The sequence below is a fragment of the Schistocerca piceifrons genome, chromosome 2, assembly GCF_021461385.2.
Source record: "Schistocerca piceifrons isolate TAMUIC-IGC-003096 chromosome 2, iqSchPice1.1, whole genome shotgun sequence".
Lineage (NCBI taxonomy): Eukaryota > Metazoa > Arthropoda > Insecta > Orthoptera > Acrididae > Schistocerca > Schistocerca piceifrons.
The window spans coordinates 110,566,101-110,588,556 of NC_060139.1; the positions used below are offsets into that span (position 1 = coordinate 110,566,101).

A 22,456-nucleotide genomic window follows, 5' to 3' on the forward strand; every position below is an offset into this window, starting at 1 on the left:
AGGAAGATCTGCAGCGGATAGGCACTTGGTGCAGGGAGTGGCAACTGACCCTTAACATAGACAAATGTAATGTATTGCGAATACATAGAAAGAAGGATCCTTTATTGTATGATTATATGATAGCGGAACAAACACTGGTAGCAGTTACTTCTGTAAAATATCTGGGAGTATGCGTGCGGAACGATTTGAAGTGGAATGATCGTATAAAATTAATTGTTGGTAAGGCGGGTACCAGGTTGAGATTCATTGGGAGAGTCCTTAGAAAATGTAGTCCATCAACAAAGGAGGTGGCTTACAGAACACTCGTTCGACCTATACTTGAGTATTGCTCATCAGTGTGGGATCCGTACCAGGTCGGGTTGACAGAGGAGATAGAGAAGATCTAAAGAAGAGCCGCGCGTTTCGTCACAGGGTTATTTGGTAAGCGTGATAGCGTTACGGAGATGTTTAGCAAACTCAAGTGTCAGACTCTGCAAGAGAGGCGCTCTGCATCGCGGTGTAGCTTGCTGTTCAGGATTCGAGAGGGTGCGTTCCTGGATGAGGTATCGAATATATTGCTTCCCCCTACTTATACCTCCCGAGGAGATCACGAAAGTAAAATTAGAGAGATTCGAGAGCGCACGGAGGCTTTCCGGCAGTCGTTCTTGCCGCGAACCATACGCGACTGGAACAGGAAAGGGAGGTAATGACAGTGACACGTAAAGTGCCCTCCGCCACACACCGTTGGGTGTCTTGCGGAGTATAAATGTAGATGTAGATGTAATGGACCTAAAACAGAGCGCTGTGGGATTCCAACAAGCGTACGCTTCCCAAAAGCAAAACGACTTTCCGTTTCACAGACGACGCGTTCTGTGGGAAGCGGTCATGGCCGCTGCAGAGTACACATACAAGAGTTGCGGTGGCGGACGACAGGTGCTCAGTACGTACCCCTGAGCAGCTCCCTCAGCGCCACCACGGCCTCTGCTACGTTCTCCGGCGTCTCCCGCAGCTCCTCGCGCGCCAGCTGCTGCTGCTGCTGGGTCAGCGGCGCCAGCTGGATCCCAATGCGCTCCCTCGGCGTGGTCATGTCGGCTGCTCAGTCTGCTCGCTGGCGGACAGCCTGTAAACATCGGTCAGCTTGTGAAGTTCGGGCCCGACTCTCGAGACATATACACTGACGGAAAAAAATTGCAGCATGCAAAAATAGTTAATGCAGTGTAATAAAATTTCTAGAATACGTTTGTCCAGGTAACGCAGTGATTAGCATTGCAAGATGACAGGTTAATGTATGCGAGAGATAAGCCATTGCAAATGTCAAGTGCTGGTACATGAATACCTGGCGTAGCCGACAGAATGTTGAATGTAAGCAAACAAACGTGCGTGCATTGTGCTGTACAGGTGCCGGAAGTCAGTTTTTGGGATGGAGTTTCATGCCTGTTGCACTTGGTCGGTCAATGCAGGGGCTGCTAATACAGGTTGCCGATGTCGCTGGGGTTGTCGTCCGATGATGTCCCATATCTGATCGATAGGAGACAGATCTAGTTTCAGTCTGGAACCGCGCGACCGCTACGGTCGCAGGTTCGAATCCTGCCCCGGGCATGGATGTGTGATGTCCTTAGGTTAGTTAGGTTTAAGTATTTCTAAGTTCTAGGGGACTGATGACCTCAGATGTTAAGTCCCATAGTGCTCAGAGCCATTTTAACCGATCTAGTGATCGAGCAGGCCAAGGTAACATGCCGACACTCTGTAGAGCATGTTGGATTACAACAGCGGTATGAGGACAAACGTTATTCTGTTGGAAAACATCCCCTGGAATGCTGTTCATGAATGTCAGTACAACAGGTCTAATCACCAGATCGACGTACAGATTTACAGTGAAGGTGCGTGTCATACCCACGAAGGTGCCCCTGTTGTCATACGAAATCGCACCCATACCATAAATCCAGATGTGGGTCCAGTGTGTCCAGCACACAGAAAGAGCCGGCCGCTGTGGCTGAGCGTTTCTAGGCTTTTCAGTCCGGAACCGTGCTGCTGCTACGGTCGCAGGTTCGAATCCTGCCCCGGGCATGGATGTGTGTGATGTCCTTAGGTTAGTTAGGTTTAAGTAGTTCTAAGTCTAGGGGACTGATGACCCCAAATGTTAAGTCCCATAGCGCTCAGAGCCATTTGAACACAGAAAGATTCGTTGCAGGGCCTCAACTAGCTTCCTTCTAACCAACACACGGCCACCACTGGCACCGTGGCAGAGCCGTCTTCCATTAGAAAACACAACACTTAACTTCTGAGATTATCAGTCCCCTAGAACTTAGAACTACTTAAACCTACCTAACCTAAGGACATCACACATATCCAGGCCCGAGGCAGGATTCGAACCTGCGACCGTAGCGGTCGCGCGGTTCCAGACTGTAGCGCCTAGAACTGCTTGGCCACTCCGGCCGGCACACCTCCTTCCTGCCCTTTGATGAGCTCTCACTAGACACTACTTTAATCCCAAATGTCGGTGGGTTGGGGGTCAATGGAATGCACTGTACAGAGCGTCTGATTCGTAACTGTCCTCGGTGTAACCCATTTGTAACAGTTCGTTGTGTCACTATGGTCCAACTGCTACACAAACTGCTGCTGCGGCTGCTATGCACCGAATACGATCGTTTTCCGTCTTGGTAGCGCCATATGGCTGTCTGGAACCCAGTCTTCTTGCAAAAGTACATTCCCGTCATCACCGCAGCCAGCTTCTTGTAGTCCCATTACACGACCTCGTGCAAACTCAGTGAGGTGTTGACAATGGCATCTTTGTCGCCTTAAAGGCATTCTTGACTAACATCAACTCACCACACCCAGTGTGCATCTCCACAGCTGAGTGGTGGTACTTGCTTCGGCAGTACATACACTAAAGTTGGAACGACAAAGAGAAATGGTAGCTCAGTGTGTACGGTCAGAGGGTCAGCTGCCCTCTGTAATAAAAAAAATTGAGTGAAGGGATCAACGATAAACTTGAACCCGTGTCATGGGACGTCCGCCCTGAACAAATGCAACGAACAAAACGAGATTTTTAAAAAAGTGGTCAGCGCGTCGGAATACCATGCGAAGAGCCGGGGTTCGGTTCCTGGCTGGGTGGGAGATTTTCTCCGCTCGGGAACTTGGTGTCGTGTTGTCTGCATCATCATACCACCCTCATCGATATACAAGTCGCCGAAGTAGCAACTAAAAGACTTGCACCAGGCGATTGGTCTCTCCACTTGACATTTATTTACGTTGTCCAGTCTCAAGGGTAACTAACGCTCACGATCGTTAGAGCGAGTATTAAAAGCAAACATGATTTGCATCCTCATAGTGGTGCTACTGACGCGTCTCTTACGCGACTGGGGCGAAATTTGAAAAGACATCATATTTCAGATGAAGAAACACGCTTACCAACTTTCGTTTACGTCCCATAACTCCTTCTTTCTGTTGTGATTTTTTTATCGGCAGTATGCCTTTTTTCAGCGTTCCTGATTGATTTGTTATAGTTCTAGAGTTCTCTACAAAATGTGAATAGTGCTGCAGAATTTCGTTTAAAAAAATTGACGCAGAAACAAACGTTTTCACACATGAATTTGTTGAAGGAACTGAAGTTGGCTCCAACAGAAACGTACAATCACCTTAAACTGTAAAACCTCCCATCGACAAATGAGGGACACATAGCGTTGTGTATTACTTTTTACAAATTTCAGTGGTTTTGATCGCAATATATTGTAATACGAGGGTCGTCCACAAAGTAAGTTCGGTTTCTATTTCTATGCGCGGCAGCGCTACGATCGCAGTTACGAGCATGCGCGGCAGTTACTCTGACTCCAGGAGAAGACATGGGCGCCATTTTCAGATCGCTGCTGCCGACGTGTGCTTTGTAGTGCTTCTTTATAATGTCAGCCGTAATTGAAAATGTCGCCGCGTGTGAAATCAGATCTGTGATCCGTTTTCTAAATGCAAAGAAAGTTAAAGCAAAGGAAATTCATCGGCAAATCTTTCAGGTTTACGGACAAAATGCTTTGAGTGATTCAATGGCTAGAAGATAGGTCAGACTGTTCAATGAATGACATGATCAAGTGCACGATGAAGAACTAAGTGGACGCCCGTCTGCGGTTATTGATGAACTGGTTCACACAATTGAAGAGAAGATTAAGCACAACCGTAAGTTTACACTTAGTGCCCTTGCTATGGAATTTCCGCAAATCTTACGAGCACTACTTCACAAAATTGTTACTGAAAAACTGAAATTTCGAAAACTTTGCTCACGTTGGGTACCCAAAATTCCTACTGAACAACACAAAAAACAACGGATGTGCAGTGAACTTCAGTTTTTGACACGCTACAATGAAGAAAGCGATGGTATTCTTTCTAGAACCGTCACGGGGGATGAAACAAAACGGCAATCAATGAAATGGAGGCACACGTCATCCCCAATGAAGGTTAAGCCTAAACAAATCTTGACACCTCGAAAAGTCATGCGCGCCGTTTTTTGAGACAGAAAAGGCATTTTGATGACTGATTTCTCACCACGAGGCCAAACAATCAATGCACATGGTTCCTGCGAGACCATTAAGAAATGGCGCCGCGGAATACGGAACAAGCGTCGAGGATTACTGTCAAAAGGTGTTTTTTCTTTTCCACGATAATGCCCGACCTCACACGGCGAATGTGACCAAACAATTCTTACGGGAATTTCACTGGGACGCGTTTCATCATCCTTCGTACAGCCCGGACCTCGCTCCTAGCGACTTTCCTCTCTTCTTACACCTAAAATCTGTCCTTGGTGGTCAACACTTCAACGATGATGACGAGCTGAAAGAACATGTTACCACATGGTTGAATACACAGGCGGCAACCTTCTATGAGGAAGGCATACAAAAAAATGTCCCACACTATGACAAGTGCCTACAAAATTTCGGAAGCCATGTGGAAAAGTAGTTTAACAGTTGTAGATTTTTGTACAATAAATATTTTTCTGTATTTGTACACGTTTGTTTTATATAACCAAACGGAACTTACTTTGTGGACATACCTCGTAATAACTAGATAGTAACCGGTTTTAGTTGATTAACAACCATCCTCAGATCTGAGGGCACAAACAAAATTTAGTGTCACTTAATGTGAAAACCTCCTGACCACGTTTAAAAAACATAAATTTTCTATAGAAGTATCGAAACGTTAAAAATAGTAGAAAACCTCTATGCTCACATTGTAAATGGTAGTTAAGTGCAGTGTTAACCACCTCAAAATCACTACAAAGTGTAATTTGTCAATATTCAAAAGCTGAACAGAGCATGACGCAATACCAAACTCTGGGCAACACTGATAGCACTTCGCCCTTCTCCCAGTTTCCCAATGATTCTTCCACCAAATGTTGCTGCCAGGTCATGTTGTGGTGAAAAATGCCACCACAATGCACTCTAACTGCTTACTGATTGACACGCACTGTCTTTTCCTGTTCCTTCAACAGCCTCGTGTTGTGGGGCTAGCCCCGTTTGACACAAAGTCACACTGACCTTACGCCGGGGCAAATGAGATACATGGGCCCTGTGGCATGAGTCACAGCACGAAACACTACAGGTCTTCCGAGTGCCAGCAGGCGTCTCCGGTGGTGGTGGGGGAGGGGGGGGGGGAGGGAGGGGGGAACGACTTACTATTTCAGGACGAATTTATAACTCTTGACTGCGCTTTTAAATACATGGAGACTCTCGATAACACACAATAAGGTTAAGACCTTTAGTTGGTACCTTTTCACTGAAATATTGGTTTCCCCTGGGCATTGCACGAGGCCAAGCGTTCGCGATATGTGGCATGTTTAACTGGAAGAATGCAGAGCGTTGAAATTAACAGCATAGATAGTCTGCAAAAATCAGCAGAGTCCTCTAACTGGAGAGGTATCATGAATGGTGTCCCACAGGGTTCAGTCTTGTGTTCCTTACTATTCTTAATATATATTAATGACTTGCCACTCTATACTCACGAAGATGCAAAGCTAGTTCTTTTTCCTGATGATACATGTATAGTAATCACACCCAACGAACAAGAATGATTCAAATGGTTCTGAGCACTATGGGACTTAACATCTGAAGTCATCAGTCCCCTAGAACTTAGAACTACTTAAAACTAACTAACCTAAGGACATTACACACATCCATGCCCGAGGCAGGATTCGAACCTGCGACCGTAGCGGTCGTTCGGTTCCAGACTGAAGCGCCTAGAACCTCTCGGCCACACAACAAACAAGAATCCGCTGAGGAAATTGTAAATTATGTCTTTCAAAAAATTATTAAGTGTTTGTCTGCAAATGGACGTTCACTAAATATTGAGAAAACGCGGTGTATACAATTCTGTACAATAAATGGAATAACACCATTGATAAATATAGACTGTGAACAGAAGTTTGTTGCTAAGGCGGAATATCCAAAATTCCTGGGGGTGTGCAATGATGAGAAATTGGATTGGAAAAACACATCGATGATCGGCTGAAACGGTTAGGTTCAGCTACTTATGCTATTAGGGCTATTGCAAATTTTGGTGATAAAAATATCAGTAAATTAGTCTACTACGCCTGTTTTCATTCAGTGCTTTCGTATGGCATCATCTTTTGAGGTAATACATCATTAAGAGAAAAAGTATTCATTGCACAAAAGCGTGTAATGAGAATAATAGCTGGAGCGCACCCAAGATCACCTTGCAGATATTTATTTAAGGAACTTGGGATATTCACAGTGCTTTAGCAATACATATATTCACTTATGAAATTTGTTGTTAATAACCCATCCCAGTTCAAAAATAACAGCGAAGTGAATAGCTACAACACTATAAGAAAGGGTTATCTTTACTATTCCGGGTTAAATCTGACTTTGGCACAGAAAGGGGTGAATTATGCTGCCACAAAAGTCTTTGGTCGTTTTCCAAATAGCTTTAAAAGTCTGACAGATAGCCAACCAACATTTAAAAAAAAATTAAAGAATTTCTGAATGACAACTCCTTCTATTCAATGGGTGAATTTTTAGATAATAAGTAGTAACTGTAAAAAAAATTATTTTGTGTAAAAGAAAAGTTATGTTACAGTGACACGTTCCACGTCATTACGAAATGTCGTATTCATGATCTACGGAACAAGTATTAATGTATGTATGTATGTATGTGTGATATGACGAGTTCGGTGAGGACCCATATTTCTCGTGGCATTGCCTCGCGCCATGTGAAGTCCACCTTTCTGTACACTACTGGGAGACTCTGGCAACATGCTCCCGCATTTTCATTCATTTCCACCGAATTATTAATACGTTAAGTTCCTTTATGTACCTCGTCCTTGAGTCTCGCAGAGCAGTTTACATCAGTACTTCCAAATATTTGGACCTGGATTGTGATCACGAAGCGATATTAACACAAAAACCACATGGCTGCAATGAAGTCAATGTACCAGCTCACCGCATTGAAAGCTAACGTTGGTAGCAACCGGAAGTAAGTGAACATCGGTCTGAAGTCGCACACTGTCTTCTGACTTCTGTCAAAACAGCTACTCGCGTCAGCCGCTGCGACTAAAGTCTTCTTAGAGTGAATATGTTTCCTCCAGGCTGATACCATCTCATGATCAAATTGGAAATTACTAGGTACTTTTATCGAATAATATTTCTCCATACAGCAATTGCATACATTGCCTATAACATGTGCAAGATGTAACGCAGCTGAAACAAAATTTAAACTGAGCTGCTTTATGTTATACTCATTTCCCCTTAAAATGGAGGAAGTGAAAGTATTTCATCTATCTGGGAAGAAAATTCCGAAGAAAGTTTTATGAGTTCGATCAAAGATTCTCAACTCTCTCACACTCTCTCTCTCTCTCTCTCTCTCTCTCTCTCCTTTGCGAAATCACCCTACTTTTTACTTTAACCGCGTGCCACAGACTGGTTGTTTGTCTTCTTTTTTAACCCTTACGAGAAAGACAGGAGTGAGGTTACACAATCATTTAACAGTTAACGTTGAATACTGGTATCCAAAACTTACTTAGTATCATTTCGTTATAACAACATTTGTCTTCTTCGTATTATCTCCATGTTGTCTTTGTAAGTTTCTTCAGCAATTCTATAAAACAGTTCCATAATACTCTTGTATCACTCTACCAAACACTGAACTCTTTTAGCAAGTCTCTAAACCGACCGCTTTCTTCAATGTGACTTGAAAATTCCAAGCATTAGAAGTAAAAATCTTGAATAGGTCGCAAGACACTGATTCATGTACGCTAACCTTTGCCAATACAGCATATTATTCGACAATCCTTACAATAATCAGAAACCTGAAATTGATACTTTTTGTTCGTTCTTCTTAGTGTTTATTATTCAAGTGGCTGGAACGATTCTCCAAACAACTGCATCTTCGGACTAAGAAGACAGTACGAACTGATGTCGATAGCTTTCTAAAATCTAGCAAGACAGAATATCTTTGCTCATCCGGGTCTACGATTTTGAAGATCCGATGCACGAAGACAGTGGGACGTCCTCAGTGTGCTGTTCCCTTCTAACCTTAATTCAGAGTTACAAGAGGAAAATTTTCACACATTGAGCTCACAGCATGAATGAACACCATTGCTCTTTACACATAACAAGCTAAACTCCTAAGTTCCAAATCCGAAATGCGTTACTGGAAACCTTTTGTGAGAAATTAATAGTGAAAATCGGAGAGGAAATTTATTTCACAGTGAATAAACTTAAATTATCTACATGAGAATACTCACAGTTGCCATTGGTCGTATTCGTGCAATCTGGGGCGAAGCGACTGTTTACTGTCCTATACTTATTGACGTACTTTTATACACGGTAATGAACAGTGCTAATCTAAAATGCATGATACATTTTTTATTTTTAGAGTCTACCGGATGAGAAAGAGAAACGAAATCAGTTAATTATCTGCTCAACATTAAGACATAGCGTTAGCCCTCATGAACGAGAATAGAAAAAGCAAGCACCTGTGAGATTTTAAGGAACCATCATGGAATTCATCTGAAGTGATTTAGGGAAATGCCGATGTTACAATGGCAATACGGTAGACTGAGTATTGTACCATACGAATGCGGGCTGGAGCTGTTGTTTTAAAAACTGCCTCACGCTGCTCAGTTGATGAAGCTACGGGGGGCTGTTGGCTGGGGGACACTGATGGAAAATTCAGCCAATTTGTTGGAAAAGTTTTCTCAAATCGTTTATAAGGACTCCATTTCCTGCAAAGTGTAACTGTTCGCGGTCTATGACTGTGACTGTGGGGAGAGTATACAGTTAAGCATCTGATACTAATCACATAAATAGAAGACGCTACAGCATGAAATCCATATTATTAGTTCTGCTTCCGATGGACTGATATCGTCAAAAGTGCCTTCTTGACCCACTAACACACTGTCGAAGATGGGGACTGAACTCAGAACGCTGGAGTTTACCCAGTTGGTTAGGGACATTACGCCACTAAATCACTTTCCCTTACCATCGAAATTCAAATAATTTTTTTCGTTGGTGGGATTCGAAGCTGATACGTTGATAAGGTGTGAGAGCAAAAACCGCTACTTAATGACGTTACTGTGGAACATTGTCAACGGGGCCGTGAAATTCCTCCTCGGGTCACGTCTGCAAAATCCCACGGTGAAGTTTATTTGTTCAGAGGGAGATAGCAGTTGTTGAGGCGCTGCGTCAGAAATTATATCTGACGCGTCCTTGAACTTATCAGATAACATCTGTCGGCCACTTAGATCTGATATGCAGCTTCGAGAAGTGTATTGTAGAATGGCATTCTTTCTCACCATCAAATACGATAAGAGATAAGTGATACGGACTGCCGCTGTATCCAGCCAGCTGGTCACCGAGGGCGTAAATTTCAGATCTCTTTGGTACAAAGAGTAAGAATCTACTTGTGTTACGAGATCGGTAGTCTAGAATAATTCAGTTCCTCTCACAATGTGATACAATCGATGCAAAGCTCGCATAGCTAAAACTAGTCCCTCAGCGTTAACAAAAAAATGGTTCAAATGGCTCTGAGCACTATGGAACCTAACATCTGTGGTCATCAGTCCCCTAGAACTTAGAACTACTTAAACCTAACTAACCTAAGGACATCACACACATCCATGCCCGAGGCAGGAGTCGAACCTGCGACCGTAGCAGTCGCGCGGTTCCGGACTGCGCGCCCAGAACCGCTAGACCACCGCGGCCGGCTCCTCAGCGTTAACAGTTCGGTGACTTGTCTCTGCGAGTAGTTCCAACGTTGCGCTGCTGCTCGTCACACAATTACATTTCTTTGCCATCCGTTTTGGACCATTGTCGCTTATATTCAACAAACAATCCAATTAAAGTAAAAAAAATGATAGTTTCAAAAGATGCGTTTAGGTTGCTTTCTGAGACAACATGCCAAGAAAAAAAAATAAACGAATAAAAGCAATATCTAGAAGCTTTCATGGCAATCGACTCTTTCACAGACGGAGTATTATTGTGGTACGGGTAATGTCCAAGAATGATTGCCTATCGAAGTTGGAGGGCTTCAAACGATACATATCGAAGTTGCGATAGTAACTCGAGTATGGAAGTCTCATGGCGCGTGTTACGAGTATGTTTAAAGGTGCCACTACAGAACGACTAAAGAAAAGCGTTAGAGAAGCACTCGCAAACGGAAAGGGGACGACTTACCTTAGTCGTCGTCGGTGTTAACGTGTTGTGACAGTCCGCGTGATGTATAAGCTGCAGGGACAAATCCTTTTTTCCCATACCCAGGATAAACTCTGCCAATATCACGTAGGGATATCGGCAGAGTGTCGCATGAGTCGACTTTCCCCTGCAAACGCAAGTTGTGAAAGTATAGGTGCTGGAACAAATACAGTTCGTCCCTCTGTCATGGCCGTCCTTCTCTTTTTATGATTGACTTGACAGACTTCCACAGGTGTTCTATGTTCTGGGTATGGACACTGGCGTCATCTCAAGAGACAAACTCGACAGAGTGGTTCACAAATTCGTGATCGAAGTTTTCAGCTTTGAGACTCTGGTATGACTGAAACCCTCTATGATGACTTTTCTTCCAGGCAGTATGAAATACTTTATAAGACCCATTAAAGTGACCTTGTCTCGCGACAATACCCTGACAATGAAACATTTGTGTGACTCCCTTTCTATTCCACTAAAAACCCAAATATGATCTACTTCACTTTTAGAAGGTCGTCCTCTCTGATTCTTTCGTCTAGCAATGTGAGACTCGTCTACTTCCACTATTTTATTCGGTCCACCAATTGGCACACTGTCATTTGTCACTATGACGTAGCACACTTCTCTGCAAAACCCGAAGTAATCACAGACGGTATTCGCCGGTAGCTCAGTTGCTGATGCTGTGGCTTGCAGAGTATAATTTCGAATCGAGCATGACACAAGAATTACGCTTGTCTGAATCGACAATTTAGAGGACTCGAACCACGTATTTTTCCTGATGCTGGTTCGCTTTCCACAAAGTCCGCAATGAAATTGCAACGGAATCTCATTGTCCGCACTCCTCTTACGCAGTTTCACAGACTTCGCAGCACCACAGTCAACACAGTCCCTCCTGTCGTCGTCCGGCAGAAGTCCATATTTCCGGCAAAAAGTCAAACATTTGTCTACACTGTATATGCATGGGATTAGAGTTTTCCTTCTGAGGCAATCCGCAGAAGAAACTTGAGAAGCAGCACACATTACACTCGCTATGAAGAGAAACTGTCATAAACAATTATGGCTGGAACGCAATGTACTCAAACTGAAAAAATAACGCAAAACTGATACAAATGACGATCCCAAGAAATGATCATAACGCGCGCCACGAGACTTCCATAGTCGTTTTACTATCGCAACTTCGATATGTATCGTTCGGAGCCCACCAACTTCGATTGGCAATCATTCTTGGCAATTACCATGGTACGGATGTTTTTTCGTGTTTTCTCTCCAGATTTTTCCAGTGGCCTAACTTGGAGTTGCCGCTTCATTTCAAACTAACTAATAGAGCAAATACTTTTTCCCGCTGCAAGAAAACTTCTAATGAAATTTAGTGTAAAATGAAATCGAAACAAATTATGACAGAAAAAGGACTTATAAACAAAACAAGCAAGAGCCATCTACAATGTAATCTGTGTATTGTTCGTCATTGAAAGTTAGTGGACAAAAGATTGCAGATAGAACAGGCTCTTTGTAACCATGGGCAAAAATGCTGGAGACGCAAAACATTCATTGAAGTTGTGTCTGGCATCGACCACGAGTGTGCTACACAAAACGGAAATTCATACCCGTAGACAATGTAGGAAGACTAATATTTAATACAAATCTGTGTGAGATTCACTTAAAATTATCCTCAATACGCAGCTTTGCAAAATTCAACACATATAAGGACCAATACAATGCTATACAGTGTGTCCACCGTCGTCTGAAGTGTGTTTTCGTCAGTGATGGCCGTCACACATAACATGTAATCGCAACTCTCACAGTAAAACCTTCTGACTGTCTGCGAATGTTCCTATGACAAAGGAACTTCACAATAATGAATAGATTTTTCAAATTTGTATCTTTCTGTCACTTTCAAGTCATTCGGTATATGCTGGAGTTAAATCAAGTTCCTATGGAAACATCGTGTGGATTGCACGAGACAAAACTCTGTTGTTTAAGCGAAAGACATCAGATCTAGTTCGATAGATAATATATTAAAAATTTACGCGAATAAGTGATTACCTCGTCAAATTCTCGGACGTAACGATATGGATTGTAGCTCGATAGCATTTCGTGAAACTTACTTCTTGGCTGCAAGTACCCATGGCGTGCTGTGCTGTACTAGAAACGCGGGTTTAGTAGGTCACTGCATTGCGTTACCCCGGAAACTTTATGTCCCAACAATGCACATTTTCGCGTAGTCTGTGTGAACGAGAAGTTTTAACACGATTATCGGTTTGCTGGAGTATTATCGGTTTTCTGGAATGAACGTTTTATGTCAAGAGACACAATGCCTGAAACATTCAAAAGCTCATGGTTACAGCAACTCAAAAGGGAAGTAGATAACACGAAGTAACGTAAAAAACAAATATGTACTACTTCTTGGGTCTAGTGAAGCAGGGGATACAACCCGTCGGCTTTGAACAATGACGTCATTCCTTAGTCATAGATAGTAATGTCTTCACTTCGAGGCATAGATAATAAAGCAGTTCTGTGTTCTAATAAGCGCTATCATTAAAATAATTGAATGTGAATCTAAAAGCGATCGTTTATCTATATTTCACTATTTTGCCATATTTCACTTTCTTATTCCACCAATATGCTTCAGTAGCTGATAAGTGTTTTTTGGCTTTTAAAAAAAAATCTCACGAGATAGAATAAACTGATCCTAAGATACAGATGCTTCAGTAGCTGATAAGTGTTTTTTGGCTTTTTTTAAAAAAAATCTCACGAGATAGAATAAACTGATCCTACTTCATTAAGCAATCAATAAAAAAAACTAAACTAAAACATAACAGCAAAAGCGAAAATGGTAAACTGAAAATAGAATAGATTACGAAAACGTCGTAGACAAAAGCGAAAATGGTTATGTTTTAGTTTAGTTTTTTTATTGATTGCTTAATGAAGTAAGATCAGTTTATTCTATCTCGTGAGATTTTTTTTTTAAAGCCAAAAAACACTTATCAGCTACTGAAGAGAGCTACAACACTAAGAAGAATCGCTTCTCGGCTTTTGAAAAGATCAATGTGTAGTTCCCTTTCAACAAGTGAGACACAAAGATTAAATAAACAATCAAAACATATAAAATGAAACAGGTTGCAAATGTAACGTACGTGTATTTCCACCTATTCGTTACCAGTGTACATATATCGAGGTCAATGGAAGTCTGGTATACATATATTACATACGTAGGTCCTTCTGTCATCAGTAATACTGATATGTACGTAAGAAAAGACTGTTAGTAATAGCGGAGACGAAATAAACAGCACATCTACAATTTGTATCCCGTGTTCCACTTAGGGTTTACTGAAGCGGAGGATACATCGTTCAGGTGAAGAACAGGAGAGTAATGCTAGTGAAAACGAAGAAATCGCCTTACGACAAACTCGTATTCCGGACTGTACTTAAGCAACACACTTCGAATGAGCTTTTAATTTGTATCGGGTGTTTCATTTGCGGTTTAGTGAAGCAGAGGATACATAGTTCAAGTGAACAACAGGACAGCAATGCTAGTTGAAACTAAGAAATCGACTACGCTGAACTTGTATCCCGTGCTGCACTTAAGCAATACAGTTCGAAAGACTTTCGAGATACAACTGACATACATGTAACGTGATGTATTCTTTGCTAGTAATTTCATTCATTTCTTTCCATTGTATTTTGCGGAGAAATACTAAGATACAAACACGCGATATCGTTAACGTGAAAATACTACTGGCCCTTACATATGTGAAATAAAGTTTATCTCTCTCGCATTCCTTTGTTTCTCAACATTCTCCTCAGCTCTTTCATCTTTGTAATACATGCTCTCTGGCGACTTGTGACGTCATTGTTCAAAGCCGACGGGTTGTATCCCCTGCTTCACTAGACCCTACTTCTTTATGTATACACGCCATGAGTATTAATAAAGCACATTAATGTAAAATAGAAACTGAACATACAGAAATAATAGTACCACATGAATGAACTTTCATTCTCCTGTTATAGTGTTCTCTAATTTCAATACTGTTTTGCATATAGACGATACCCGGGGTGAGTAAAGTATGTCAAGGAAATCCTGATAAACATGTACACAGAACCATAATACACCCTCACTGGAATTCAGCTGATTTCAAGAAGTGCGATTCTAGATGCATTCAAAGTATGTCAACAAAACGATTCTATAAACAGAAGATTGACCAATCAGCAAGTGAAAACACAGTCGTTAATAGTTAATGTCATATCTTTTACCAGCACAGCGATTTGAAGCGTAGCGTGTAGTATCCTCCATCAGTGACTCAATGAAATATAGCGTTTTTACGTTATGTCGTAGGAGGTATTAGACAGTATTTTCTATAGTTTGTTTGACACAACACAAATATCTCGACTAAGGTTTGATTAACTTTTACCTGTGTGTTGTTGAGGTTATGACGCACGTACTCACCACACTACTCTATCCTGTGTAAGCCTCTTCATCTCCGATTAACTACTGCAACCTACATCCTTTTGACCTTGTTTTGTAAGCCACGTCATCCCTTGTCTTCCCTCTACGATTTTTATTGCCCCCGCCCACACACACACTCTTTTCTCATTACCAAATTGCAGATTGACCACTCCTTCGCGCCTCAAAATGTGTCCTGTCAGTCGATTCCTCCTTTTAATCAAGTTAAACCATACATCTCTTTTTCCCCTGTTCGATTCAGTACCTCATCATTAGATTCTCGATCTACCCATCTAATCTTCAGTATTCTTCGGTAGCAACTCATTTCAAAAGCTATTTTTGTCTGAACTGCTTATCGTGCACGTTTAACTTCCGTACAACGCTACGCTTCAGGCAAATTCCCCGGAACAGACTTTCTAACTCTTAAATGCGATGGTAACAAACACCTCTTTTACGGAAACGCTGTATCAAGTCTGCATTCTATATCTTCTCTACTTCGACCAGCACCAGTTGTTTCGCTGTCCGAATAGCGTAAGTCATCTACTACTTTTGGTGTCTCATTTCCTAATCTCATTCCCTCAGCATACCCTGACTGAATTTGACTACATTTCATTACTCTTGTTCCTCTTATAAACTCTTCTCTAGAAATTATCTATTCCATTCAACTGCTGTTTCAATTCCTTTGATGTCCCTGACTGAATTACAGTGTCATCTGCGAACTTCAAAGTTTTTATTTCTTCTCTTTGAACTTAAATTCCTTTTCCAATTTTTTCATTGATTTGCTTCCGTGGTTCCTCAATATTAAGACTGGTAACATTGGGTAAAGGCTGATACCCTGTTCATTTCTTTCTCAACCATCGTTATCCATGCCCTTCAGCTCCAGTTTGTTTTCCGTACAAAGCGCAAATAACCTGTCGATCCCTATATCTTGTCCTTGCTGCCTTCAGAACTTTAGTGTGTGTTCCAGTCAACATTGTCAGAATCTTTCTTTAAATATACATTTGCTACAAACGTTGCTTTTTGTCTCTAACTTATCTGTTAAGGTAAGTCGTAGGGTTAGTATTCCCTTGTGTGTTCCTACATTCCTCCGCAACCCATTCTGATCTTCCCCGAGGTCGGCATCTACAAGCTTTTCCGTTGCAAAAAATTCGTGTCATTATTTCGCAGGCATGACTTCATAAACTGAGAATTCGGTAATATTCACATGTGTCAGCACCTGCCTTCTTTGGAATTGCAGTTATGATAGTCTTTTTGAAGCCAGAGTTTTTCGCTGTCTTATATATCTTGTGCAATGCCCTAGTATTCGAAAAGCGTTTCGCCTTCATCATTCCAGGCAAATACCTTGCTCCTCCCAGCAACTGGTCTACAGCTAGTTGCCCACCATTCGCGTCAAGCTGAGCTCAAATTCTCTCAATAACGACCCCGACATTGTCGGTTAGTAAGTACCAACCACTCTTCACTCTTCTGTAGAGTGAAATAATTCGTTATGTTCTACGGAACTTGTGGTGTCACCGCCAGATACCACACTTGCTAGGTGGTAGCCTTTAAATCGGCCGCGGTCCGTTAGTATACGTCGGACCCGCGTGTCGCCACTATCAGTGATTGCAGACCGAGCGCCGCCACACGGCAGGTCTAGAGAGACTTCCTAGCACTAGCCCCAGTTGTACAGCCGACTTTGCTAGCGATGGTTCACTGACAAATTACGCTCTCATTTGCCGAGACGATAGTTAGCATAGCCTTCAGCTACGTCATTTGCTACGACCTAGCAATGCGCCATTATCATTTGCTATTTATCTTGTGATGCATGTACCGTCAGACCGATGTTCACCTATTATGGATTAACGTTAAGTATTCCAGAAGCTACGTACTTTTTTTACTAGACTCAACTCCTTTAACTGTTCCAGACCTCACGCCAGCCTGCGTGAGCTTAAACGCGTGCATTTCGGCTACCTCATAGTGGCTTGGCTGTCATGCCAAGTCACAACAGAACTGATACAGAACTAAGTCAACCAATCACTGATAAAACTGAGTTGTCATATTGAAAAAAAAAAATCGAAAAATGCTCAGAAAATTTTCAGTTTCATAGTTATATAATTGAAATGGTCCTGTAATTCTAAAGAAACACATCATTACTGCTAAATGTGGCAGGTCATGGCAAGAAAAGAGAAAATGTGAAACTCGGGCGATGCATAAAGGAGAAACTACTGTTAGTAAATTTAATATTTTTTAAGCAAAAAGGCTAATATTGGCTATAAAAACAAGTTTTCGGCAAGAAAGTGCATGACGCAAAACGTGGCGTTGAGGGACGTTCATGTACGTTTTATTGACCTCATCATCAGAAAAACTGGGGGAGGTTTAAATTGGGATAAAAAAATTTTTTAAAGTGGGAGTTCGTAGAGACTGTCACGATAAGCGATGCCAGTAATCACGCGGAAAATAACACACGAAAAGAGGTCATGAAAAAATCTGCTGCAGATATCGAAATAAATGTACATTTACATCTATATCTACATCTACACATCTACATCTACATCCATACTCCGCAAGCCACCTGACGGTGTGTGGAGGAAAGTACCTTGAGTACCTCTATCAGTTCTCCCTTCTGTTCCAGTCTCGTATTGTTCGTGGAAAGAAAGAATGTCGGTATGCCTCTGTGTGGGCTCTAATCTTTCTGATTTTATCCTCATGGTCTCCTCGCGAGATATACGTAGGAGGGAGCAATATACTGCTTGACTCCTCGGTGAAGGTATGTTCTCGAAACTTCAACAAAAGCCCGTACCGAGCTACTGAGCGTCTCTGCTGCAGAGTCTTCCACTGGAGTTTATCTATCATCTCTGTAATGCTTTCGCGATTACTAAATGATCCTGTAACGAAGCGCGCTGCTCTCCGTTGGATCTCCTCTATTCTATCAACCCTATCTGGTACGGATCCCACACTGGTGAGCAGTATTCAAGCAGTGGGCGAACAAGTGTACTGTACCCTACTTCCTTTGTTTTCGGATTGTGTTTCCTTAGGATTCTTCCGATGAATCTCAGTCTGGCATCTGCTTTACCGACAATTAATTTTATATGGTCATTCCATTTTAAATCACCCCTAATGCCTACTCCCAGATAATTTATGGAATTAACTGGTTCCAGTTGCTGACCTGCTATACTGTAGCTAAATAATAAAGGACCTTTCTTTCTATGTACTCGCAGCACATTACACTTGTCTACATTGAGACTCAATTGCTATTCCCTGCACCACACCTCAATTCGTTGCAGATCCTCCTGCATTTCAATACAATTTTCCATTGTTACAACCTCTCGATATACTACAAAAAGGCTCAGTGAACTTCCGAAGTTATCCACAAGGTCATTTATATATATATTGTGAAGAGCAACGGTCCTACGACACTCCCCTGCGGCACACCTGAAATCACTCTTACTTCAGAAGACTTCACTCGATTGAGAATGACATGCTGCGTTCTGTTATCTAGGAACTCTTCAATCCAATCACATAATTGGTCTGATAATCCATATGCTCTTACTTTGTTCATTAAACGACGGTGGGGAACTGAATCAAACGCCTTGCGGAAGTCAAGAAACACGGCATCTACCTGGGAACCCGTGTCTATGGCCCTCTGAGTCTTGTGGACGAATAGCGCGAGCTGGGTTTCACATGATCATCTTTTTCGAAACCTATGCTGATTCCTACACAGTAGATTTCTAGTCTCCAGAAAAGTCATTATACTCGAACATAATACTTGTTCCAAAATTCTACAACTGATCGACGTTAGAGATATAGGTCTGTAGTTCTGTACGTCTGTTCGACGGCCCTTCTTGAAGACGGGGATGACCTGTGCCCTTTTCCAAACCTTTGGAACGCTACGCTCTTCTAGAGACCTACGGTACACCGGTGCAAGAAGAGGGGCAAGTTCCTTCGCGTACTCTGTGTACAGTTTGCGCCGCAAGCCACCTTATTGTGTATAGAGGAAGGTACTTTGGTACCACTGCCTATATACCCCATCCTTGTTCCATTCGTGAATGGCGCTTGGGAAGAATTATTGTCGGTAAACCGTCATATTAGCACTAATTTCTCGGTGTGGTCATTTCGCGAGACGTATGTGGGAGGAAGCAATGTTTTGCGCTACTCTTCCCGGAACGGACGCTCACGAAATTTCAGCGACAAACCTCTACGTGATGCACAACGCCTCTTTTCTAACGTCCGCTCCTGGAGTTGGTTGAGCTTCTCCGTAATGCTATCACACCAGCTGATCCTATGATGAAATGAGCCTCTCTCCTTTGGATATTGTCTATCTTTACTATTAATTCAACCTGATATGGATCCCAGACTAATGTGTAATACTCAAGAATCGGTCGAACAAGTGCCTTTGTGAGAAACTTCTACAGTTAGTTGGTTACATATTGCATCGATAATTTGAGCGATTCCTTTATTGAAATGATATGGAACGACTCAGTTTACACCATATGTGCACATGACTAGTGTTAACATTAATGACTAAACTTCCGTAAGATCCGTCCTATGAATCTCAATCTGCTGTGTGCTCTTCCCACTATTTGTTTTATGTGGTCATTCCATCCTCCGGTTGATAACGCCTAGTTATTTTACGATACTTCCTGTTTCCAGTGATTTGTAATAGTACCGCAGTGCACTGCTTCGCCCATTTACGTTAACGTTTAACTGTCAGTTCCTGCACCAAGCATGAATCTCTCGCAGATCTTGCTCCAGTTCGCTACAGCCTTCTGGCAGTGCTACCTTTTTACGAACAACCGCATAGTCTGCAAACAGCCTCAGGGAACTTGCGACTTTAGCCACTAGACCATTTATATACAGGGTGTAAACTGTTCAGAACGCAACACGGTGGTCTAGAGGAAGTCGAAACGAACAATCTGATATAAAACACTTGCTGTCTATCAAGCCGGAAAAAAACCTCGAACTGGCCGACAGAACCCGCCAAAGCTACACGTATACGCAGGTGTTTGTTAAATTTGTAAATTAACCTTTCCTGTGAAGCTAAAGAGAGGAAAAGACTTTTGGCCATGTTATGCAAAAAGTAATTACGTTCCCAGTTCTATCTAAATTTAACCTTCGGAAGAACAGTCGTCTCATAGTAAGAAGGCCAGAGAAACAAAATGATTCAGTTGTTAATTTTATGCTGTCGAAATGGATAAAATTGTGAGGTAACGTTTGTGTAAACGCCAGATTTATAATCTGTATGTGGACGTCGGAGACAGTGGCGTAAATGGGCGAGAGAATAAAAATGTCGTGCGGGGCGCATGTGCTTAGCTCACATGGCTTTTGTAAGCCAACTTGATTATGTTTACCGGCTTGATAGACGACCAGTGTCTGATATCAAACTGTTCATCTTTACTCCCCCTAATCCTCTGTGATACGTTTTATACAGTTATCACTTACACCCTGTATACAGCGTGAAAATTATTTACCCGCCAGGGTAGCCGGGAGCGCTAACGCGCTGCTTCCTGGACTCGGGTAGGCGCGCCGGCCCCAGATCGAATCCGCCCGGTGGATTAACGACGACGGCCGATGTGCCAGTCAGCCTAGATGTGGTTTTTAGGCTGCTTTCCACATCCCGCTAGGTGAATACCGGGCTGGTCCCCATGCTCCGCCTCAGTTACACGGCTCGCAGATATCTGAACACTTTCGAACAATTCCATGGATTACACTCGACGAAGACAAGTTGGGGTACACTAATCCCGTACGGGAGGGTACGGGGTGGCGGCAGGAAGGGCATCCGGCCACCCCTTAACCATTAACATGCCAAATCCGATTAACGATGGCTGACCCTCCACAACTGTGGGACAAGGCTCAAGCGATAAGTAGATACAGCATGAAAATTATTTAAACCAAGAAGGTCTGGGAGGTTGCATGGGACATCAAAACAAATCTTTTTCTCTTATGTCATAATTTTCTGTGAGCATTATTAAATCACATGGAAGGTTTATTCGCTCTTCAGTGGTAATGACTGATATGCTATTCTAACGGTTCCTGTTCCACCGATAGAGGGTACACTTCACTTTTCAGTAGTAGTAGCTGTTTCACATTCTCATTTAGTTGTATGTCTTGACCCAGCACAGAACTTGTTTACTATTGGAGCGTTACACCTGATGTGAGGACACTGATATGGTTGGTACTTACTATGTACCGATGAGCAATTCTGTGTCGTACGGTTCACATGTCTGGAGTGAATGTAACCCACCTGCAAAATTTACTCATGCTCATCAGGTGCGGTTCCACGTGAATGTGTGGGCAGCTCTCGTTGGTGACAGTTTAACTGGGCCATATCTCCTGCCTAGGCCATTAAATGGCAGACGGTATTACAGTTCCGACACCAGAGTATTGCTAGAATTGCTGAATGACGTGCCGCTCACTACAAGACAGAATATGTGGTCCTACCATGGTGGGGCGCAAGCACATTTCAGTCGTCCCGTGAGTCGATTCTTGAACGGACAACTGAAAAGTGGATTGGCAGGGATGCTCATGTACCATGGTCTACTCTGGACTTTTTTGGCGCCAGGTGAGATGCGCAACCTAGTATACAAAGCCACTGTTGAATCTTAAGAGGATCTGGCTGCCTGAATAGTAGCAGCAGCAGGGAAATTAAGGACACTGCTGCAGTCTTTGACCGTGTTAGAAAGAACATCTCCAGCCAGTCTAACTTTCTTATACGAGGCAATGGAGGCAGTAATTGAAGTAACTGTGTTGTGTTACTATTGATATCTCGTGATAATGAAGAATTAAAAACTCTTTGTGTTACTTTCGTGTACTGCAAGTAAGATTTGGTGTCCTCTTGAAATCGGGCCTCGCAGTAAATAAGGCTAGAAAAAGTGTTTTCAGTGTCCCACGCAACATCCCAGAGTTTATTGGTTTGATTAATTTTTATCGAGAGAAAACTCGTTCTACAGGTTTAAAAATTCTTCACAGGAAAATATGACATTAGAGAAAAATACTTGTTTTGATATTCCGTGCAATATCCTAGAGTTTGGTGGTTTAAATAATTTTCAAACCGTATTGTATACAGTAACGGCCTTCACACTTTCTTATCGTAGTCTCTAAACTGCCTTATATACGTAACTGAAATTGTGGCAGGGTGCAACAGGTATTTGAAACATACAAGTGTTACCAAAGCTGTGCAAATTTAAGAACATAAATGTGGTTCTAACATATACAATGAGTCTTCTTGTATTTGCTATAATAACATCCAAAGAACTTCGTATTATCTGTCGCACAACATCAGTGTACCCTTTCAAGAGTTACAGTAGCTAATTATTAACTGTAATCAAAGGGAGCAAATTGTAAAAATCAAATAAACGCAAATGATATCACGTTG

General features: G+C 42.3%; 1 protein-coding gene across 1 annotated transcript in view; it reads right to left on the bottom strand.

Annotated features, from left to right (window-relative positions):
- LOC124776697 (retinaldehyde-binding protein 1) overlaps nt 1-22,456 on the bottom strand; it is a 121,362-nt gene that overhangs the window by 96,025 nt on the left and 2,881 nt on the right. The window contains exon 2 of the mRNA XM_047251801.1: nt 928-1,099. Coding sequence (XP_047107757.1) covers nt 928-1,066 — 139 coding nt within the window. The 5' untranslated portion in view covers nt 1,067-1,099. The remainder of the gene's footprint in view (nt 1-927; nt 1,100-22,456) is intronic.